At 36.5% G+C, this 25,395-nt stretch overlaps 1 protein-coding gene across 8 annotated transcripts in view; it reads left to right on the top strand.

Moving 5' to 3' along the window:
• The window catches only part of ABLIM1 (actin binding LIM protein 1), a 215,442-nt gene that overhangs the window by 135,177 nt on the left and 54,870 nt on the right, over window positions 1-25,395 (top strand). For all 8 annotated transcript variants that reach the window (XM_032224836.1, XM_032224835.1, XM_032224837.1 and 5 more), the window contains exons 5-8: window positions 11,663-11,789; window positions 12,459-12,552; window positions 22,705-22,792; window positions 24,356-24,414. In XM_032224836.1, coding sequence (XP_032080727.1) covers window positions 11,663-11,789; window positions 12,459-12,552; window positions 22,705-22,792; window positions 24,356-24,414 — 368 coding nt within the window. The remainder of the gene's footprint in view (window positions 1-11,662; window positions 11,790-12,458; window positions 12,553-22,704; window positions 22,793-24,355; window positions 24,415-25,395) is intronic.

Raw genomic sequence — 25,395 nt, forward strand, 5'->3', positions numbered from 1 at the left:
CCAGTGTAGTTCTTTTTATTCAAAAGAGGTCAAATTATTTTTCTATACAAATATTTAAAGATTACATTATTTTAATTTTTACATTTGGAGACATAGAAGCGTTAAGGTTTGTATTAAAATAGCATTTATGATATTTTCAGAGTTTTAAGCAATTGCTTTAAAATCCTATCTATTTGTAAGTAAAAGTAAGTAAACTCTTTTATAAGACCTTTGTAGTTACCATATTTTTCAGAGTATGACGCACCTTTTTTTTCCTCAAAAAAGTGGCTGAAAATCTGGGTGCGTCTTATACACTGAATACAGCATTTTTTTTTGCCTCCTGAAGCACCGCCCCTTCACCAAATGGCTGTGCATACCCTTATGGAGGCTTTCAGAAGCTTTCCTGGGGCTGGAGAGGGCAGAAATGACCAAAAAATGGGCTGTTTTTGCCTCCCCCAGCAGCACTCTATGCATGCAATTTTTTTGACAAAAAAATGGGCCATTTTTCACAAAAAACGGGCCATTTTTTGCTTGTTTTTGCCCCCCCCAGCACTCTGCAAGCCCCCCCCCCAAGGCTATTCATGCCTTCTATTTGAAAAAAACAGGCCCACTTTCGTGAAAAACAGGCCATTTTGGGGAGGTTTGCAGAGTACAAAAACTTTTTTTTTCCTTTTGGAAAGCTCTTTAACTGATTGATAAGAATTACATTGATCAAGTGCTGTGCCAGCATAAACACCTACCTATCTACTGTATTTCTCTCTATCTCTATTTCTCTCTCTCTATCCCTCTACCTACCTACCTACACACACTCTCACTACCTACCTACTGTATTTCTCTATTTCTCTCTCTATATATCCCTTTATCTACTTACCTAACTACTCTCTCTCTCCCTAACTATCTACTGTATTTCTCTCTCTCTATCCCTCTACCTATCTACCTACCTACCTACCTACCTATCTACCTACCTAAACACACACACTCTCTCTATCTCTCTCTATCTCTTTCTCTCACTCTCTCTCTCCCTCCCTCCCTTTATCTCCCTACCTACCTACTGTATCTCTCCCTTATATATATATATAGTGTCACAACCCCTGGTATGCCCCAATTATGGGAGGAAGCTAACTGCTTCCATTCTCTGTCAATCGGCTCATCACAAGAAACCATCCAGACAGAAAGCCCAATATTTTACTGTTGCCTTTTTACATTTGTGTTGTGCCCCAATTATGGGAGGAAGCTAACTGCTTCCATTCTCTGTCCATCGGCTCGTCACAAGAGACCATCCAGACAGAAATCCCAATATTTTACTGTTGCCTTTTTACATTTGTGTTGTGCCCCAATTATGGGAGGAAGCTAACTGCTTCCATTCTCTGTCAATCGGCTCGTCGCAAGAGACCATCCAGACAGAAAGCCCAATATTTTACTGTTGCCTTTTTACATTTGTGTTGTGCCCAAATTATGGGAGGAAGCTAACTGCTTCCATTCTCTGTTCATTGGCTCGTCACAAGAGACCATCCAGACAGAAAGCCCAATATTTTACTGTTGCCTTTTTACATTTGTGTTGGGGTTACATTATATATATGTTGTGTTTGTGCTGATAAATAAATAAAGGGAGACTAGTATAGATCTATTTCAAGCTATTTGTGACACTAATTACATATATATATATATATATATATACACACACACACACACATACATACATACACACACACACACATATATATATGTGTGTCTGTATGTGTGTGTGTGTGTGTGTGTGTGTGTGTGTGTGTATAGATAGATAGATAGATAGATAGATAGATAGATAGATAGATAGATAGATAGATAGATTGATTGATTTTACAACCCCTGGTATGCCCAAATATGCGAGGAAGATCACTACTTCCATTCTCTGTCCTTCGGCTCGTCACAAGAGACCATCCAGACAGAACCCAATATTTTTTTTACTGTTGCCTTTTTGTTACATTTGTTATATTTGTGCTGATAAATAAATAAAGGGAGACTAGTATAGATCTATTTCAAGCTATTTAGCTCTCATCAGCTAGCCATACCCTTACTGTGGCTCAATGGTTAACACATCTGCCTTAGAGGCAATACAGCACAGGCTCGATTCCCAGTAAGGCTAGCTGATGAGAGCTAAATAGCTTGAAATAGATCTATACTAGTCTCCCTTTATTTATTTATCAGCACAAATATAACACACACACACACACATATATATATGTAATTAGTGTCACAAATAGCTTGAAATAGATCTATACTAGTCTCCCTTTATTTATTTATCAGCACAAACACAACATTATTTATATATATATGTGTGTGTGTGTGTGTGTGCGCGCTTTATACACACACACAGAGGTATAAAGTCAGAATATACATACACATATGAATTAACAGCAACTGATTAAAATGTAAAGTGTCTGTAAAATAAAGCATTCCACTGATAAACGTAAATGATCCCTTGACTATATCTGTGCAGTTAACATCATTCTTTGTCATACATATTCCACAAACTTAAAGATGTTCAGCAGATGCAACAAATATATTTTGTATCCTTATTTTACAGCTGTACTCTGAAAAATGGAGCTGCTTTTACTAGTGTTTTGTTTCAGTTGTGTTTTCTTCCCTTAAACAGTGTCTATTCTTAACATAAACACATGCACACATAGAAACCCGCTAAAGAAGCACTCATCATTTTCTATATTAGTTCTTCCTATCTATAATTGTAAGGGATGTGGTGGCTCAGCGGCTAAGATGCTGAGCTTGTCGATCAGAAAGGTTGGCAGTTCCGCGGTTTGAATCCCTAGTATCGTGTAATGGGGTGAGCTCCCATTACTTGTCCCAGCTTTGGTCAATCTAGCAGTTCAAAAGCACGTAAAAAATGTAAGTAGAAAAATAGAAATCACTTTGGTAGGAAGGTAACAGTATTCTGTGCGCCTTCAGTGTTTAGTCATTCTGGCCATATGAGCATGGAGATGTCTTTGGACAGCGCTGGCTCTTCGGCTTTGAAACGGAGAAGAGCACCGTCCCCTAGAGTTGGGAACGACTAGCACATATGTGCAAGGGGAACCTTTACCTTTACCTTATCTATAATTGTACATAACTCCAAATTACAAGGTGAATTTACAGTACATATGTATTGCAGAATGGGTAATGAGAAACTTAATATTGCAGTTATTAATGCAATGTAACATCAAATGTCTTATAAGAAAACATTCAAACAGATACATTTCTCCATTAAATTACCTAAAGTAGAATAAGTGGAGTTCTGTTTGTTTTGCTTTTCAATCATTTTACAAATCAAAAATTAACTCACATTACGTTACATTCTTATTATATCTGTCTGCAACAGTTTGTATTATAAATAGAGTTCCTTTTAACAAAACAGTACAGAAGTCCTAAGAAAACACAGTACTGGCACAAAAGCGTCTTCTAATAGTGTCCAAACAAAAAAATTAGAATGTTATAACTTTAGATAGAACAGTTTTGACAGAATGAGGACAGGTTTGTTATGAGGGTATATGTATTATATATGTTATGAATATAAACAGATTTTGTTTTGAAATTATTTTAATGGAGTCCTCTTTTCATTTTTGCTTTAAATGGTCAGATACTAGATAACTATCTTGAGCCTAAAGACTCATTTGGGAGAGAATATCACTGAAAGAGCATCTGAAACTTTAGATATAACGTGTTATAGAAGAGTCAAGTAGAATTAATGTTAATTTTTTTTCATGTTTTGATGGGGTGGGATTCCCTAAAGGCTTGTAAGATTGAAATCTTAATTCAGTTTTGGGGACAGTTGCTGTGATGTTATTGCTATAATATCAATATGTTTTTTTTTTTAGTTTAAAAAAGGGATAGCTTAAAGAGAAAAAGCCAGACATGTTGCATTTCATTAAAGATGGATTGGAGAACGGGCATAACTCTTGCCCTTAGGAGAGTTGCAAGAAATGCAGTTATGATTTTGATCATGTAACATGTTACGTGATCAAAATCCAGACAATCAGCATATATTTACAACACTTGCCATGTCCTGGCAAGTGATGACTATTTGTGAACTTTTAAGCTGCCTTCTGACAAGCAAAGTTAATGTGGTGGGGCAGATGGATTCCCGTGCTTGAATATTGTGCATTTTGTTATAAAATTCTGGAAATGTTCATCCCATATTTGCTTGAGACCCAGGAAATTGGGTCCGTGTCCCTCCTGGCTGGTCGCGAACAGCATGGCGGTAGTGAATGCCTCCCTTCAGGAGGGCTTCTTTCCCCCTCTATTAAAGGCAGCGGTGGTGAGACCCCTCCTGAAGAAGCCATCTTTAGATCCAGCCATTTTGAATAACTACCGTCCAGTCTCCAACCTTCCCTTCGTTGGGAAGGTTGTCGAGAAAGTGGTGGCCTTTCAGCTCCGACGATCCTTGGATGAAACCGATTATCTGGATCCCTTTCAGTCCGGATTCAGGCCTGGCTACGGCACGGAAACTGCTTTGGTCGCACTGACCGATGATCTCTGGAGAGCCAGGGACGGAGGTCATGCCTCCGTCCTAGTGCTTCTTGACCTCTCAGCGGCCTTCGATACCATCAACCATGGTATCCTTCTGCGGCGGTTACGGGAGGTGGGGGTGGGAGGCACCGTTCTTCGGTGGTTCTCCTCCTACCTCTCAGACAGGTCGCAGTCGGTGTTGGTTGGGGGGCAGATGTCGACCCCTAGGCCCCTGAAATATGGAGTGCCGCAGGGTTCGGTCCTGTCCCCCCTCCTGTTTAACATCTACATGAAGCCGTTGGGTGAGATCATTCGGCGGCATGGGATAAAATACCACCAGTATGCGGACAATACCCAGTTGTATCTGTCCGCCCCGTGCCAACTCAGTGAAGCGGCTGACATGATGTGTCAGTGCCTGGAGGCTGTTAGGGTCTGGATGGGGGTAAATAAGCTTGCGCTGAATCCAGACAAGACCGAGTGGCTGGTGTGTTTCCCTCCCAAAAATTGGCTAAGTATTCCATTGCTCAGGCTGGGGGGTGAAATTCTACGCCCCTCAGACAGGGTTCGCAATTTGGGAGTCCTCCTGGATCCACAGCTGACCTTAGAACATCATTTGTCGGCTGTGACCAGGGGGGCATTTGGCCAGGTTCGCCTGGTGCACCAATTGCGTCCCTACCTGAACCGGGAGACACATGCTCTTGTGACCTCAAGACTGGACTACTGCAATGTGCTCTACATGGGGCAGCCCTTGAAGAGCATTCGGAGACTTCAGCTCGTCCAGAATGCAGCCGCGCGAGCGATTGTGGGTACACTTCGGTACACCCACATTACACCTATCCTCCGCGAGCTGCACTGGCTACCGATTGGTCTCCGGATACGCTTCAAAGTGCTAGTCGTCACTTATAAAGCCCTTCATGGTATTGGACCTGGGTACTTGAGAGACCGCCTGCTGCCAATTACCTCCCAAAGGCCCATTAGATCCCACAGATTAGGCCTCCTCCAGGTTCCATCTACTGGCCAATGTCATCTGGCTACTACCCGGGGGAGGGCCTTTTCTGTGGCTGCTCCGGCCCTTTGGAACGAACTCCCCGCAGAGATTCGGACCCTCACCTCTCTCCAGGCTTTCCGCAAAGCCGTTAAAACCTAGCTGTGCCAGCAGGCCTGGGGTTGACGAGTTCCCTTCCCCTCTCAAATTGTGTGACTGTTGACTGTCTTTTTAAATTCTCTTTGTACCTTGTTCTCTTTGTAAATTGGTTCAATTTCCTATGTCTCAAGTAAATACAGAGTCAGCAAATCTCAATATCTTCTTCCCGACCAACAAGCAGCCTAGAGAACGGCACATCTTTTCAAGTTCAGCGGAAATGAATTAAATCGGGTTGCCTTTTAAATACCATCTTCCCATAGTCTTGCAATATATTACCTGTCTAAAAGTTGTTTTGACTCTCCTTCTGGAAACTGCTATGACGTGTATATCCTTTTGGGCAAATGACATGGCTTTTGTCAATTTGTTCTTTTTTCTCTCAAGTGTGAAAGGACTTGGAAATGTCGTATTGTTTCTGTCCGTTAGCCTGAAAGTTCAGGTTTCTTTTTTCCTCGTCCTTTTAGAAAGAACACTGAGTCATTGTCGTAATCCAAAGCTTGGATCATCTTGGAAACTATCCAGTTTGCTCACTGATTGAAAATCGAAAGGCTTTTAACAAAGGCACACGCGTACGCAGGCACACACACACGTCTCTCTGTCTCAAGAATTAACTCCAAAACATTACCTGGCAACAATTTTTATTAGTCTTGGTCTCCTTGTGGCCTGAAATGCAGAGGGGAAATTTATCATATTATTATTTACTTTGCTGTTCTGTTGGCACAGATACTCGTTGGGAGGAACACAATAGAGATGTAAACCTGTAAATTAGGGCATCCCTATCAGAAATTTACGTCATTCTTCACTAATTGCTGTATTCCATATTTTTTTTAAAGGGTACCACAGTTGTTGGAAGCAAATATGATGTTATATTCCTGGTGGAGATCAGGCCTGCTTTTCATTTGGAGCTGGTTTCTGAATTTGGGCCTAAAGATTCACCTTCTCAAATAAATCAGTTGTTTTATCCCATGAAATTTAGAAGGCTGTACCATTAATTTCCTGTGCAGTTTACTTTCAACAACTAGAATCTGATTTTGTCATAAAATGTTCATAAAGCTACACAACGCAGCTGGGGTACAGCCAACACCCAGAATTAGGCAATACACATGGTTTTATTACAACATATAGGTGTATATTCATTTTCTTCAAGTTTCAGATTTCTTGGTAGTGCTCTTTAAAATCAGTCCATTAATACGTTTGTTTTGAAAAGATTGCATCTACTAACATCATTTCTGGCAAGTGATGGCACATCTGCAGGTTGTATTACTTTACTTTTGTCAGTTACATGACACACCCAGGATTTCTGTTCCATTCTCTTTTCTTTTCTTGCCAACTGTGTAGAGGTTATTTTTCTGTTCACTCTCTCTCACACACACCCTTGTACAAAAATAAAAAAAGATAAGAAGAGCAGAAATGGGAATAAAAGCTTAGAAAGGGCTCAAATATAGCATGCCTTGCCTTGTCCTACCATAGTGTTAATGTTTCCAATTGCTATTTTATTTTAAAAAGTTATATTTTACATTATGTAAAGGAGACCGGTATAAGCCATAGGGAAATATTTCTATGGAATCTTCTGAAATTATTTATTTCTGGTTCTGGTTAATACAAACTTTGAAATCTTGGTAACAGATGAATAAATCAAACTGTTTAGACCGTCCTACCCAAACGTGATGTTTTCAAGTTGATTCATGTGAACCATGCTGACTTGGAATTTGGGTGACTGCAAATGGGGCTCATTTATAGGGTCATGGCTGCATAAGACCATTCTAAAAGTAGTTTCCAAACTGGATCTTATCAAATACTGAGGTATAGATAGACAAGCTATAGTTCAGTGATGGCTAACCTTTTTGGGGCTGAGTGCCAAAGGCGCAAGCATGCGCACAACCACCCACCCATAATGCAATGTGCATGTGACCATCCCAGGCGCCCCAGCCCTGCACATGCACCCCCGCCTCCCTGCACATGCACAGCAGAGACCCCAAAACCAGCTGGCCAGTAGGAGGCCCAGGCATATGCATGGCAGAACTGAGCTGGGGAGACAGTTCACATGCCCACAGAGAGGGGTCACAGTTTTGCCATCACGGCTATAGTTGATAGGCTGGTAGTTGGTTAAAATATTGATTGTCCAGCCTTGTATTGTTCAGAGAAGGTCTCAGAAATTGTTTATGCATGTACGTATTTTTATTACTTGAGTAGAAAAACAAACAGGAGAGACAGTTTAGACTTTCATGGCTAAGGCAGGACTAAAACCCAATCTCCTGATTTGTAGACTATTATCTTAACGCCTAGAGTCAGCTGGGTGAGCTTGGGCCAGTCACACACTCTTAGCCCAACTTACTTCACAGGATTGTTGTGAGGAAAACAAGAGAAAGGAGTATTAAGCATGATTGCCACCTTGCGTTGTTGATAAAGATAGTAAAGGCAGAATGTGAATAAGTAAAATAAAAAATAAAATAAAAAGCCATATAGGTATATATTCATAGTATATTTGCATACAAGGAAACAGTGTTCTTTAATTGTTAAGGAGTCAAACTGAGTTAGAAGGACCCAGGTTCTAGCCTTTCTTTAGCCACAGAATCCAGATGTGTGTTTTTGGACGAGTCATTCTGTGTTTGACTGGGAAGTAAAAAAAAAAACCATTTATCTGTTAACCCTTACTGAAATGGTATGAGATGATTCTCCCTGATTTTCAATAAACAGCCCTCAGCCTACACTGAATAAATTTGTTATGCGTTATTCCAAAAGAGCATGTCAATTAATGGGATAGTCATATTTCATTATAATCATCTAAAGCTATCAATATCAAGAATAATTCATTCATAAATTTCTAATATTAATTCTGCAGAACACTGAAAAGTTGGGACCATGTATTTATCTTTCCAATGCTGATAAATAAGGGCACAAACAATATACTTTCTTTGTCAGATGTCACTTTCCAGATGATAATGGCCTAATTTATTTAGAGAGTTGTTAATAGAAGCTGATCTATGCACTCTAAAGTACATCTCATATTCTGCAGAATATGCAAAGGTCTTATGGTGGATATTACTCAGTTATTGATGATTCATGAATAAAAGCAGAAAGCTTGAAAATACTTTTTCCACTTTAGGTTAATGCATTTTCATGATTTATTTAAATCTTCCAGTTGTTTAGTAACTTTAAAACTATGTCACCAATGTGCTTTTAAAACTGCATCTTGGTGTTCATATGTAACACCAGAAATAGAAACAAAGATCAAAAGAACTCTAAGCCAGTTGCTATTTTCAAAGAGAATAATAATTGAGGGACTGGCAGTACATGTAATCTGCACTTGGATAGTCCCAAAACAGTGGTTACATGTCAGATTGATGGTCCATGATCATCCTGAAGCGGCACACAGGACATTTTACCTTCATCCTCGATAACAAAAAAGCATATTCTTAAAGACCCATAACGCACTAGTCCTTTGGGAAAAGCAGCAAGATTCATGTATCATTATGATTGTCTACTACTCTCTTGTCCCTCTCTGTTATGCTCTGACCTTCATCTTGCTTCTGCTTCTTATTTTTATCATACCATTAAATTATGCAGTTGAAAGCTCTTCTCAAAACCTCTTGACTAATTTATAGGTGGCATCATAAATCTATTCTTCTTGTGTAGTTTTATTTATTTTCTTGTTGTGAGGTGCAACATTTAGATTTATTATTCTAGAGGCAAGATAAATGTGCCTTTCAAATATTTTATAATGCTGGGGACTTGAAAAAAGAAAGATTGCTATGCTTTTGAAGCAATTTTTTAAATTGGATTTTCGAAGAGAACAGATGAATATTGACTACATGTTAAAATTTAATTATTTTTTCCTGTTTTAAAGGTTTGGATTTTTTTTTAGAAGATTCATAATTAAATACGACAGATCTTAAAATTTTTATTTTGAATGACTACTTAGGGGCAAATGAATAACTGCTTGATTTGATATCCAAGAGAGTACTAGGAATATAGCAATTATATTGGAGCAATTGTGTAGTTAAAAAATAGACCACTCAAAGCTTATATTGTGAATCAAGACCATTTGAGGATATCTGATGTGTGCTACTTGATGAAGACTAAGGGTTCATCCAACTGAACTTGAAATATAGCATAGGAAGTAAGACACATTGACAATTCTGATAAATGACTGAACCTGTTCTTTCTGTCTGATATTTTTTCTGCTGGAAACAGTATTTAAACACAACAACATTGTGGCCGAAGAGAAACAGTTTTACAATCTGGTACACGTGTAGGGAGTCTGCTTCCCCTCTAGTAGGAGCAGAGTCTGATTGGATTATGTCACTATATTATCAGGTCCAATTATGACTTAATTAACTGGCAATATTTCTCTAAGGTTTTGATTGGAAACTTTCCCAGTCGTCGTCCCCCCACTTTAGAAATACCAGGAAATTAATTTTGGATTTTCTGTATGCGAAACAGATGCTGTACTGCTGAGCATTGGCAAGCAGAATAGTCAATAGGCAGATATTATGGGATATGGCGTGTAACAAGATCCAATATCTAGTGTAACATTCATTGTCATAACTTGATTGGATTAAATTTGGAAACGTTCATGGTTGGAATTAAATTTAATAAATTCAATGAGACAAGGTGTGTGTGCGCGCCGTGTGAGTGTGTGCGCGCATGTGCATGCACCTTCATGACAGTGTTATCCAGTAACTGCCCTGGACTACTTGCTGCAGTTTTCTTGGCAAGATTTCATAATTAGCTTGCCATTGCCTGCTCCCAAGGCAGTGTGAGTGGGAGCGGCCTGAGATCACCCAATGGACTTTGTGTCTAAGGTGGGAGTAGAACTCACAAATAATCTGGTTTACAGCCTGGTGTCTTAATCATTGTACCACACTGGTTTTCTGAGGCACGTTAGACATATTTAATTTAATTCCCATTGATATTGGTGCATTTGCTTCTAAGCATCATGCTCTGGTTCTATTATTTGATTTTTTTTTAAATGGAATATCTCAGCAAGGTACTTTCTGTGATCGTCAAATCTATCCAGATTTGGGCCTGGTGATTTTATGGGAAACCTCCAAGAAACCTCAATGCAAAAGGCAAACATTAATTTAAAAAAACCAAAATATTAAAAGATAACACTTTTATATTTTTGACTTTCCTGGTTCACTTATTTTCATTAGATGGGAAAAGAAATGGTAGAAAAATTGCCTTCATCCATGAGAAAAAGAAATGCCTTGAAATTTAAAAGTAATCTATTTAAGGAAACTGTTTAATATCATAATTCTGTCATGATAAAATGTTGGTTAGTTTTAATGTTTCTTATTTTTATACAAACATTTAGAATGTTGCTGCCACCTAGAGGATTGAAATGTAATAATACGTAAAGATCAATTAGACATAGACATAGAATAACTTTATTGTCACTTTGAATGTACAATAATCGGCATACATTAAAATGAAATGTCATTGCATACAACTCTCAAAAGGTCACCTTTGAATACATGCATACATACATACATGCATGCATGCATACATACATACATACATACATACATAATTATGCATTTACCCACATATATTATATGACACAGAAATAACACAGTCATCTGTATACATGTATATGGTGAGAAAAATGAATTGGGGCATGGTATAGGATTGTCAACCTTCTATAAAATATATTTATTTCTAGAAATTGTATGCAAAATTAAAATGCAGAAAATCAAAAGTAAAATTCAGAAATTATATGTAAAATAAATATTATTGCTAAACCAGCATATAAAATTAAAATCATCATTAGGCAAAGGTGATAGAAAATTGGCAGTTGCTTTTTACGGAGACTCCTTCTGTAAGGTCACACGCACACACGCACACACACAGAAAATGTATGCGTTTTGTACATATATAATGTGTATGTATATAGGTATATAAGTATATAAATAAATATATCTATAAAAATTTCTATAACGTTCAGAAAGCTTCTTTTATTGAGCCATTTTAAAATGATGACAAGTGGGTTAACCTGGGAGTGAATAAATATGGATGAGTAAAATTGAGTAACCTGATATATGTGTCCTGGTTTCTTTGCAGATTGTGCAGGCTGTGGAAGAGATATAAAAAATGGACAAGCCTTGCTTGCTTTGGATAAGCAATGGCATCTTGGGTGCTTCAAGTGCAAAGCCTGTGCGAAGGTTCTAACTGGAGAATACATCAGCAAGTAAGTCCACATAGAAAATAAATTAGTTGAGGACTCAAAATATCTGCTCTTTATTCACATGTGAATAATTTATCTGCCCTGCAGAACTTATTCCTTTAAAGGAAGCATCATGTGAGCCATGCCGGGGGGGTGGGGGGAGACACTTGTGTTTTATGTTACATCACACCCATGTGACATCACATCAGAACATGTAGTAAGATATTCTGTTTTGAGAATGCTGAGAACAAACTTGTAAGCAGTATACGTTGACTTGATACTGTTCCTCCTCTGTCATATTGTTATTACAATGTTCTTTGGGGTTAAATTAAGCCAAGAGATGTCTACTTAAGGAGTTTTCTAGCTGAAGAGAAATTTAAAGCTGGATGTTCTTTGCCACAATTCAACACAATTCAACACTTAATGTTTTCATTCTCTGACTGTCAAAAAATGTATTTATGTTGAATGGGTAACAAGTGCAGAGTGAGACATAGCTGATGAGAAATCTGAGGAGCTGTCTTTAATGTTATAAAGTGCATCATTCAACCCAAAATATGAGGACATACAAGGAAATGGATATAAAGTGCATCATTCAACCCAAAATATGAGGACATACAAGGAAATGGATATAAAATAATGTGTATTCTATATAATGTTAATGAAGCTAATTTGTATCTTGTGGGTTACATTCAGAGATGGTGCCCCTTACTGTGAAAAGGACTATCAAGTTCTCTTTGGGGTCAAATGTGAAGCATGCCATCAGTTCATCACTGGGAAGGTCCTAGAAGTAAGTAATATGAAACTTTATGTTTAGCTGTTTGTTGTATTTCATAAATATGTATGTGTGTATTTATTTATGTGTGATTTATGTTATACAGGAACAAAGGTACATATTTTATGTAAATAGGCTATAACCAGGTTTCATGTTTTAAAAAAACATTCTGTATGTTGTTTGATATTAGAAGCACTGAAGGCCTTTACACATTGAAGATACCTTTGACATATTTTATGCTTACATATGCAACCCATAAGAATCTCAAGTAACACAAAATAACAGTGAAGTAACTCTTTATTAACTTGTAGTCGTCATCTGACTATAAATAGTGTTAGGAATATAATCTAACGGTTGGTTTGGCAATATATAAATCATGTATCAATGCTATACCTGTTTCTTTAAATCATACTGTAAAATGTGATTGGTTGCTGTTTACCTCAATCGGCCATAAGAGGGAGCCAGAATGACTGTTAGCTCTCTGTTGGATGCTGGGCTGATCTGATCTGAGTGTTTTTGGAAGCTGGCAGATCTGCTATCTATTTCCACGAAAGTAAAAGCCTGTTTAAACTGCAGTGTGTCTGTATGCTGGTTTGTGTGTTATCCAACACAACTCTCACAATGCTTCTCTGAACGTACTTGCTCTCCCAACGGGGAGCTTACCTAACAAATAGTCCAGCTTTGCAGAATTATAATTGAATTATGTATACAAAAATATACAGTAAAATTTAAAATTAACAAAACCAACCATTACATAATTACACTTAACTTTCAGTATAAAGCATAAGGAGAAAGAGGGAAGACTGTTTTATAGGAAATGCAGCATCTATTCCTGTTTTTCCAATCTCCACTGTTAATTTACAAATGACATCAAAATACAGCAAAATGGAGATATTTTGTGACGTTTTATGATGTTTGAATATTTTCAAATTATGGCTAACTATTATTTTAAATGTTTGCCTACCTTTGTGTACTTTTAACAGCTTTACTCAGTATATTTTATTCAATACTCCATAATAAGATTTGCATGTATGTTGTAAACATACAGTATTTCACTTCACTTATAATAAGGGATACTATAATAGTAGGAAGTAAGCACCAGAGGGAAGCACCAGATATTGTAAGGTAGTGATTGTATGGACAGAGACTGTAACTAAATTTTGAACCATAATTTTTTTTTTTATAATAGTACTTTTAAATAAATACAAGCAAGAACTTCTTTACTTCAGAAAATGTACAATTTTGTTATACATTTAAAATAGAGGAAGTCAACTAAAGTAATTTGCATTTTTAAAATTATCTACTGTTAATACTTAATTGAATATATATTGTAATAGATTCTAAATGTTTAGCAAACTGGTTTAAAATGCCAACACGTTGTAGGATATTCAAATTACAGTGAAATAAGACAGAAAACATACATCAGTCAACAGAAATAAACTAGTCAACAGAAATAAACTAGTTGAAACTGCCTAGGTTTTTGACCTGAAGTTGAAAAAAAGCCAATTGTTTTTCTATTGGGAATACCTTTCCCAGTTAAAGAACATCCACCCCACCCCACCCTCAGAGTGGAACTGAAGGACTTGAGTTCACTTTATTGTAATTCTGGGCCTGTAGGATGCTCACATTCTGATTTGTTTATCTAGAACATTGTTTCATTACAAAAAATGGTCAGGAAGTAGCTGCCATCACAAAAGGTTTTTTTTGTGTGTGTGCAAAAAAAAAAATAAGCATTTGGGTAATGAATCATAGAGGGAATTGTGATCAAAACAAAAAACCCTTATTCAAGTCAGTCAAACATCATAGTGAATGAATGGAACACTTTTGAAAATTGAGAAATGCTTATTAAAATATTCTACACACATATACACGCATACACAGACAGACAGACAGACAATGAATTTATTTTATATAACATAACAACCCATTTATTTCTGGATCATCTTCTAACAATTTGGGAAGTAGACATTCTCTAAATACCAATTTCTTTTCCGAAAAAGAACCTTGATCTATCAGTCTAACTTTGTGTAACAGGTAGATTATCTTGTGCAAGGTTGCATTTCTGTTTGGGATGTGTGGGTGAGAACAAGGCTTTATAGAGATGCCAGTCTTAATTGTGTCCATTATCATTTTGAAGAATCCAGACACCAGCCATTGCAAGAGTGCAGCCCCAGGGCATTGCCCATCACAGATTGAATGGACATCCATGGAGGAGCAAGAGTTCAAATGACAACATTACAGAATGCACACAACTGTCATTGGCGCTGCTATGACCACTGTAGACAGTGAATTCTGTATCTCATTCTTTTAGTAGCTTTGAACTTAAAATTGGGTTTTTTTAAGACCACATGGGAAGTTATATCACTTGTTTTCAGTTCAGGAAAGATACTTGACAGGTGTTAAATGCTACATTTATGTCTGTCTGTCTTTCCCACTAGAATTTACTTAATTAGAATTATATCAGTATTTTTCCCTTAAGGAATGAAATCTCACTGAAAAAGAATTAAGCTGCCGAATTTGAAATTACAATTAACTCAACCTAGTTGCTAACCCACTTAGATTGCAAATTTAGGAATGAAGTTGAGCTAAATATTTTCCAGGGAAAATTGAATGCATTAAACACTTCATAAAAATAAATACATCATACAAAGTTCTCCCTGATTTCAGGTCGTTTTCCATGACCAGTTGCAATAACCCAAATTATATGTGCACAGTAAATCTAGTATACACAGTATACATAGAGGAATACATTAATTAGGTATTTGTTATTAAATGTTCTGTTCACATAATGTTGCAGTATAGCTTGATAGGAATCTTACCAAGATAATTGAATTAAAGGCAATTTTTAAAAAGTCAGTTATAAATGTAAAGACTCTTGACCATGAGCAGAAGAGATTTAGATTATAATGCATATCAATTCATTAACATACAAAGTACAGTTTATTGAATATATGTTTCTTTGAGAAGAATTGATCTTTTGCTTTGTTTGGTAGGAAACCCAAGTCCCCAAGGTCCTAGTTTCAGCAGGAACACTCAGAAGCAATCTTCTGAACAGCTGTACTAAAAGTACTACATGCTACTTAGATAAATGTAGACAAATGGTACTGCCTCACCTTAAGCAATAGGCATCCCCTTTTCTTTTTTCCATAATGGACTGGTCCGTTTATTGCTAGTTGCAACCAAAAAGCTAGAAAAATCTGTCTGTTTCTGCATTGTGAATGAGTGATCAGGACCAGACCACACAGTTGTGATTTTGAAAGAAGAAAGTGCTATGCTTTGGATTAGGAGCAATATTGCCAGAGTTTTCCCTATGATAAAATGATCTGGAAGTTATTTCATGTCAGCAAGATGATTCTCACAGTTATTTGAGGGCGTCAGAGAGAAATGGAAGATGCAACTTATTGAATGGTGAAGTTTTAAAGCATTTCAAAGAAGTCTTAGCAGAAGGTAAATTAATCTTCCTGGGAGAATTATTGAATATGCAGCATTACAATTATTTAAATGAAGCATGCAGCTTTAAAGGAAGAGTTAAATGGGGGAAGGAAGATTAGGTGACTAATCCAACTGTTGTTACCATACTGCAAACAAACAACCAGAACAAATTACATTTATGTGAATTTGGCATGATTATTTGTCTTGAGAAGTATAGCTATCAAATTGTGCCAGTACAAGGAACAAATAGTGTGTGTTTGTTAAAACTTTTAACATTTCTCATTAACCAGTGCTATTTCAAATCATTTAAAAAATATGACACATAGGCAAATGTTTCTCTATTTAGGTAATATAGAGGCAATCCTGAATACATTTATGGATAAATTCAAAAAAGTAATACATATATAAGGTGAGAAGATAGTTATAATTCATGCATACATTTTTTAACCTAAAACCGATGTGAGATAAGTAATTATTTCTAGAAGGCATTTTATGGCGGGGGGTTTATATGTTTATTCCTTTTTTTGCTTTTGATAAAAGTGTGTGATTCTGATCTACTGCAACCAGCAGCATGTCTACAGATATTTCAGTTACAGAAAGATTTCAAGCTCATGGTTGACCATATTTCAAATACAAGATTTTGAAAAAAATATCAGCAAAGGCTTTGGGACAAGGATTTAGGTACCAGTTTCTGGCCTGATTTCTACAGCATCAACCAACATATTTGCAAATTGCTACTGCAGACCAATAGAGGACATTGAAGTAGAATCTTGCATACCTTTTATAAAACTGAGATAATATTTTTGTAGAAGCTTGTGACCATTGATGGCATTTAAGGAGAGAGAGAAACAATAGCTGAGTTTGTACATCATTATTACATTATGGATGAATGTAATCAGGGAATATGGTATAATGAATCTTGAATTGTCTTGGATAGTATCTTACTGCATTTCCTGCCAACCCAGTTTGTCATGTAAATCTTTAAGAACCCTTTTTAGGAAAAGAATTTACAAGCAGTTAGTTACTTTTTCAAGGCAAAGAGAAATTGATGTCAATACTGTCCTTTTTAAAATGATCGGGGAAATGAAATCAGGAAGAATCCATTTTCAAAATCTGGACTCACTTGCTAAAAAATTCTACAACTATGTTAAAGATTTTTTCTCTTGTTCATCTCTGTCCTTTTCTTATTACTTTGAAAGAATCATATTTTCAACTTTCGTCTTAGTTTTGATAAATGAATAAAGGATTCTACTCTCTCACAACATTTATAGTGCTACATATCCATTTTCAGAAGACAGGGTGGGGACTGAATGACAAAACTTAGCAAGCCACAATGGAAATACAAAGTTGGGTTGTTTATGGTATTCATCATTTCCACATCTTTGAAGTTTTGACTGGTTGCTTATGCTGTGCAGAGAGTTCTGGGAGAATAAATGAAAACAGGTCTGTAATTGTTCCTGCTACCCATTCATCAAGGAGATCAATGGGGGGTCTGTTGCTTGAGAGCCCTTTAATTTACTTGCATAAGTTCAGTCACACATTTTTTTCTGATTAGTGTTATCACTGTATTTGTTTACAAACACTATGCTACACTAAACACTATGCTATAACTCTCTTTGGAAAAATAAAAATATTGTTTTTCTTTTTCTTTTGTTATATAATTACATAATAAATTAGTCCTCTGGGCTTCCTTCAAAGAGGGACTGTCTTACACTGATAGTTCTATTCTGAAGCATACATAGCATTGACATTTTCATATGCAGGAAGCACATATTAGATATGACTTTTTTGTCACTCAAGTAGAGAAAAAGGTGTGCTGGATGGCGTCCACCAAGAATTTATAAGGACATTCAATGTTGGGATATTGGAGGGTAGCAAGTGAGAAACCAGTTTTTTAAAAAGGATCGAAGGAAGATTATACTCGGGAGAGAAAGTATACAGTGCTCAGTTCAATGTCTTTTTGGGGAAAGCAAAAATAACCAAGCTCATAGAATAACAAACAAAGAGAAATGACCATAGATTCTGTAATAATATATCCTTCCTGACCACCATTCAGAAATGGGAAAGGAGATGACCATGTCAACATGATATACTAGGACATTCAAATGTTGTCTTTTGGGGTGAAATATCTTGTTATTATATTTGGTGTATACCCCATTAAATTTATATCTGGCTATTATTTCATCAAAATCTTGTCTTATAAACTCTGTAGTTGCATAATGATTAGTACTTCCTTATCTATGTAGCATTTCAACTTGCATTCCTATCCTTAAATTTTAGTCCCAAATATTTATTTGTCTGTATGAATCTTGTCTATGAAAACATCTACATCGGTTAGAAATAATAAGGAATACAGTGGGCACTCTTACCTGGTTCCTTTTCTCATTGAACAATTCATGCCAAGTATTCTACTTGTTTTAATTTTTGCTATTTGCCATTGATATATACTAGTGACGGCTAACCTTTTCGATACTGAGTACCGAAACTGGAGTATGCGCGCACATGCCAGAGCGCCAGAACCCGGAAGAGAGCAGCTGAATGGTGTGCATGTGCATGGCGGCCAGCTGCTCTTCCAGGTTCCATCATGCACATGCACACCAGCCAGCTGTTCTCTTCCAAGCTTGGGGCATGCATGTGCACCGGACAGCTGGTCAAAGACCACCTGGCCGGTACGGATGTGTACGCCAGAACCTGGAAAGGAGCAGCTGGCCAATGCGCATGCGTGACGGACCACCTGGCCAGAACCTAGAAGAGCAGTTGGCTCTGTGTGCCACCTCTGGCACGTGTGCCATAGGTTCACCATCATGTATATTTACCCTCCACCCAAGTTTAAAATTTCTCTTCTGGGTTCATTTTCTTTAAAACTGCTAATAAGAAAGGTTATTCGAAGTAACCGAAGTTTTTTTCAGCGTCTAAAATATTACTGCTATATTTTTTGGAACTGTTGATTTCTAATGTATTTACTTTAAAAATCTACTGTCCTCTTTAATTTTCTTCTTCAAATATAACCTATTTAATCTGTTTGATTTATTTCAGAAATATTGTATTCTTCCATTTAATGGAATTATTTTATTTTTCTTTGTTATTGAAATTGGGCTGTGGTGATTCAGAGACTCCCTTTTTACTTAATGGGTAATAAGAAAGTTTGGTGACAGCTTTGAGACCCAGCACATATCAATTCTGGGATGTTTAATGGCTTCCCTAATAAAACATTTAGTCCTTTCTTTTTGAATTTTATAGTCTCCAGACACATATTAAAGCCAGTATGTTTATATATTGAAAGACTTTTGGGAGGAACCTTCCCATATTTTTCTGGAGAAATGAGAAATGCTGGAACTACTTCTTGGATATGCATATGAAAATCACCAGGAGAATTTGCCTTGGTTCTTTAAACTATACCATGCTACATTTTATAGACCCAGTTGTTCCCGCTATCCAAATCATTAAAAAGAATCTGATGATTCATTTTTTTCAAAAACTGAAAGTGGAGACACTTTGTGAATGTTCTCAGACACTAGTTTTTGCTGGTTGATTGACTGTATATCAGAATAGGAAATAAATTTCTTCAGCATTATTTTTGATTGCTTATAAAACTTGCTGGAGTCTCTTTGTTGATAGCGGGGTTAATTAAAAGATTGTAACAGTACAAATAAAACAAACAGGATTGGTAGAAAAAGATACAATGTATCCTAATTCTTAATAGGATAGCCATAACTTCTGTCGCCTCAAGTCCTTACTTGGTTTTGAAATGAAGCAAAAAGCTCAATAGCAACCCATTTGGGGGAGAGATCATTTCAAGATCAAAACATGACCACAAATTTTGTATTTTGGCTCTTCCTGTTTTCAGGAACCAAAATGGCCGTGCAGAGCCATTAGGAGGTTTTCAGAGTGCTCCTGGGGGCTGGGGAGGACAGAAATGACCAAAAAACTGGCCTTTTTTGCTCAATTTTGCCCCAGCCCCCAGGAGCACTCTATAAGCCTCCTAAAAGCTATGCATGCCCTTTTTGTGACCAAAAACAGATCAATTTTTGCGAAAAATGGGGCATTTTTGCTTGTCTCCCTCCCCCCCCCCGGGAGCACTCTACAAGCCGCCTAAAAGCTATTCAGGCCTTTTTTTTTTTTGAAAAAAAAATGAGCCAATTTTTGTGAAAAATGAGCCGTTTTTGGGAAGTCTGCGGAGTGCAAAAACTTTTTTTTTAATTTGCCTCTTCAAAATCTTGAAGAGGCAAATTAAAAAAAAAAATCTTAGTGCGCCTTATATGCCGGTGTGTCTTATACTCTGAAAAATACGGTAGTGAGGAGGAAGCAAAAGCAAATGATATGCCTTCTCCAAATACAACAGTTGGATAGTGCTGCCAAGCTAACGGTAAAGGTTCCCCTTGCACATATGTGCTAGTTGTTCCCGACTATAGGGGGCAGTGCTCAACTCCGTTTCAAAGCCGAAGAGCCAGCGCTGTCCAAAGATATCTCTGTGGTCATGTGGCCGGCATGACTAAACACCAAAGGCACACAGAACACTGTTACACTTCCCACCAAAGGTGGTTCCTATTTTTCTTCTTGCATTTTTACGTGCTTTCAAACTGTCAGGTTGGCAGAAGCTGAGACAAGTAACCGGAACTCACTCTGTTATACAGCACTAGGGATTCGAACAGCTGAACTGCTGACTTTCTAATTGAGAAACTCAGCATCTTAGCTGAGCCGAGGTGGCGCAGTGGTTAAATGCAGCACTGCAGGCTACTTGAGCTGACTGCAGTTCTGCAGTTCGGCTGTTCAAATCTCACCGGCTCAGGGTTGACTCAGCCTTCCATCCTTCCGAGGTGGGTAAAATGAGGACCCGGATTGTTGTTGGGGGCAATATGCTGACTCTGTAAACCGCTTAGAGAGGGCTGAAAGCCCTATGAAGCGGTATATAAGTCGAACTGCTATTAGCCACCACGTCCCTCACTATAATATGATATCGCATTATAATATAACCATCTCAGAATCAAGACTTATAACATATTAAAAAGGCAGTAGAAGAAAAGAAAGAAGTTATAGCTTTTGGAAGTAGGTGAAATAAAGCCATACTATTAACAATCAATGTCTCTGTTACATAAAGTGTTCCATTAACGTTCCAGGGTCACAACGCTCCTAAGCAGCATAAAGCGAAGCTGTTTCTAAGTATATACTCCTCCCTAGAGAATATTAAAACAAGGACAAGGTATAAAGAAATAGGGTATCATCAAAGATATTAGTAGACCCAAATGTCAGTGTAGTGAATTACTGCTGCGCAAAAAGAAACCATTTCATGGTGGAAGAAATAGAGTGCAATCTTAAGTAGCTTCATGTTTCAGTAAAAGTAATCATTTTCCAAATGTTGGATAGAAATTATTAAAATAGAAGATGTGAGTCCAGCTGTTCAGTTGTAATACCATAAAAATGTATTTTTTTGGCCAAAAGAAAAGATATGTTTGTAATTAGCCTCTCCTCCAGATCCTTTGGCAGCCAAGTAGCCCTTGTGATGTCTCATAATGTGTATTTCTACATCTCAATGGCAGTTCTTTTGGAAAGAAGTGCCGAATGAAGTCAGAAGCATTAGAAAACTATGTTCTCTTACTCAGACAAAAGGACAAACATCTCTCACAGTATTGTACAATGTTTCCAAGATTAAAATAGTGCAATTGTTCAAAAAGCATATACATTGTTATATCGTTTAGAAGTAGAATCTAACTCTCAACAGTTACCACTGTAAAGAGAAAAATCTCATTGCGCATAAATTTGAGACAAGGCTTTAGCTTAATTTAGTCACATCTTATCATTAAAATTAAGCCTGCAGTTCCTTTTTTATCTGATAGATTCTTACATTATAAAGTCTTTACCTTTATTTTTGTACTGTAGTATGAAACAATGTTACATTTATGTATCTCTTGATTCATGTGATAAATATATTAATGAGAAATACCAAGTTAATCAGAGTTCTAATTAAAATTCAATCAACAATAATTGTATGAGAAAAACACAGAACCTAAATTGAAATCTACAGATATTTTAAAGACTTCCATCTTCAGTTCAGAAATCTTGCTCTGCTTTTGCCACTATCAAAACAATAGCAGTCAGTGAGTGGTGAGAGTAAATAGAATAAAAATGCTAGGTCCATTTATCTACAAATAAAAATGTGTGCTAATTATATTCATTAATAGCCATAGAAATAAAAAAGGGGGGGTTAAAATTGCTGTAAATAAACCATGGACCTAAGAAAGGTCACAGAAGAAAGAAATATAACATTACAAATTTGTATACATCACACTAATTCATTAAACTCATAGGATTAAAACTTGACTTTTCAAAATGTGTAGTATGTTGGTTTTAGAAAGTGCAGTTCATTAAAAATCGTAATGTATGAAAGGCTAAGCTAGGGTAACAAAGAGCCAAGGTGGCACAGTGGTTAAATGCAGCACTGCAGGCTACTACTAGATCAGCAGTTCAGCGGTTCAAATCCCACCGGCTCAGGGTTGACTCAGCCTTCCATCCTTCCGAGGTGGGTAAAATGAGGACCCAGATTGTTGGGGGCAATATGCTGACTCTCTGTAAACCGCTTAGAGAGGGCTGAAAGCCCTATGAAGCGGTATATAAGTCTACTGCTATTGCTATTGCTATCTTGTACAGGATTTTGAACTGAAACTGCCATTTTTGTATAAATATTGGTGATAGATAATGAAGATCACATTCTATTCTCCACACTTATCTTTTCTGCAGGCAGGAGACAAACATTACCATCCAAGTTGTGCACGATGCAGCAGATGCAACCAGATGTTCACAGAAGGAGAAGAAATGTATCTGCAAGGTATATAAATTATATATATACAGTATATATATATATATATATATATATATATATATATATATATATATATATATATAGAGAGAGAGAGAGAGAGAGAGAGAGAGAGAGAGAGAGAGAGAGAGAGAGAGAGAGAAGCTGCAGGTAATGCTGAATGCAGAAAGATTATGGGCATGCCCAGCTTCCAGGTGCAAGTCAAGATTTATATTATCAATAAAGCCTTTTGTGGTATGGTTATATTAAAATAGTTTTTTCCCATCTTGTACAAGTGTAAAAAGTTGTTATGGTCCAGGTCCCATCCATTAAAGAGCAAGTTCTGATGGGACCTAGGAAGCTCACCTTCTCTGTCTTCCAGGAACATGTTAACAAGGTCTTCAAGGCTGAACTGAGGTTATAATAGAACTGTTTTGCTTTTGGTATCATTAATTAATCTATGTGGATTTTCTTTCATCATTTTTTCTGATGCTGACCAAAAATAAAAATATTACCTTGCTTCAGTTCATATCCCTATCCAGGTGTGTTATTAGAAAATAAGGCTAAAATATAAATTAACATATAATTTTCTGACTCTAAACATAAGTAAATAACATATTTGCTTTTTCTTTTCCTTTAAACCAAAAATAAGAAGTACCAGAATTTACTGTAGGAAAACAAGTTTCTATTAACTATTAACATTTCCATTATTTATCAGCAACAAAAAAAGTGCAGGAGGTTTTTTTTTTTAATTTAAACTTTTTTTAAAGAATAGTACAAAGCAGTGCAAAGCTATGTGATCCGGAAGTTTAAAGAGGAAACTTCAGTTTGGGTAGTGTTTTCATTGCATACAAATAGCATGGAAATTTTTGTCATATCTTCCTGTTGAATGAGAATCTTGACTTCTACCTTAATCCAGTCTAAATCTAAGTTCTGATCATAGAACTGAATTTTCCTTTTTTTTTTTCACATGTCCTTTTGCCTTGCATCCGAGATTTGCCGGGGTCTCCCAAATATGTCTCAGGGAAACATTTCAATCTTCTGAGCCAGGTTAGGATGGCCCCAAAAGGTGCTAAGTAAGGGACATCTAGTCTGCTAATAGATCCAGGAGGTGAGAGGAAAACATGACAAAAAAGGTGTTTGTTAATTGAGAAGTTTATTCAAAACTAACATTTGATTTAGTCTGATCTTTCTGAAGCTAAGTAATGGAGAAGCAGTGCACCTTTTAATTTTGACACAGGGAGCTCTGACAATTATTTTCTCCAGCTCAATCAATGTGGAAGGAAGAGCCTTGGAAAACGTAAATCTGCCGAAAGTCTTAACTGTTTGAGACATCCGTGCATTGACATTGCACCCGTGTGCTGCATACTTGCTTCTGGGAATTCTGCAGTATGTGAATAATTGTACATAAACAGAATATTACGAAACAGAATTTAAGTCTTCTTTAAAAAGGAGACTGATTCAAGTCAGGATGCTACTGCAGAAGTTTCTACAGTTCAGGAAAGTGGGAAGAATTAAAGACCCTATTTTAAATGGATTTCTTCTGTGCTGAATGAAATGTAATATTATTTCTCTTGCTCTTTTCCACAATAGGTTCTACAGTTTGGCACCCCGACTGTAAACTGTCTACAAAGGGAGATGAAAAGCTAAGGGTAAGAAGTAATTTGCATTTTCTGAATTTTTAAAAACTACTGGTATATGATTATTTGTTTCACTTAAAAATATTACTTTTTTGCAAATTTTTAAAGCTCCTTTTTTATAATTATACTGTTGATCTTTTTCTTGGTCTTGGGCTGTAAAGAAAAATTTGATTTTATATGATTCCTTTAGAAATTAGAAATCTTTTTTACAGAGTTAAGGATGTGATCCTGTTCATTTATTTAAAGTTAATATGACCCTAGGATAAGTCTCATCAAATAATTAGAAAAATGTATTAAATCTACCAATTTATGTACAGTATTTTATCATTCTGAATTCCATTAAAGAAAAAGGAATCATGAATCATTTTAATTAATGATTATGTTATAAACTGACAATATAATCTGATTTACTTATAGGCTTGCATACTCATAACTTATGGAATATTCTTCCATATGTGGGTGGAACAACAGGATGTTTTTCAGATTCTATGAAGAAAACAAAAAGAATAAAAGCATTTTGAGTTTCTGAAAAACAGTCATGTAACATTACATGATATTTTGACAAATGTTTATTTTAAACCTTTAAGCCTTTAAATGGGTAGTATTTCAGTGTCCCAAAGAAGACAGAAAACTATTGTGCATTATATTTTTGCTTTAATTCACCTATGTCATTTTGATATTTTCCTCCTTTCTACACCCTTACACTGTCATACAGTTCAGAAGTGTATAAATTTCATAAATACATAAATTAACTTTCATCATTTTAAAATTTCACGGTAATATATTGCATTCTTACTGATAATATATGGATCTGGATTTTTTGTTCTATTCCTGAAATAAATGAGATCCAGAAAATGTATCCACTGCTTAAAGGAAGGAGCAAACTTTATTTCCCAATAGATTTTTTTTTACTACTGTACACTGAAAAACTTGAATTTTTGGAAGGAAATATCATAAAGCAAACAAGCATCAGAAAAATTCTTTTCCTTGTTA

This window comes from Thamnophis elegans, chromosome 10 (genome assembly GCF_009769535.1).
Source record: "Thamnophis elegans isolate rThaEle1 chromosome 10, rThaEle1.pri, whole genome shotgun sequence".
In the NCBI taxonomy this organism is placed as follows: domain Eukaryota; kingdom Metazoa; phylum Chordata; class Lepidosauria; order Squamata; family Colubridae; genus Thamnophis; species Thamnophis elegans.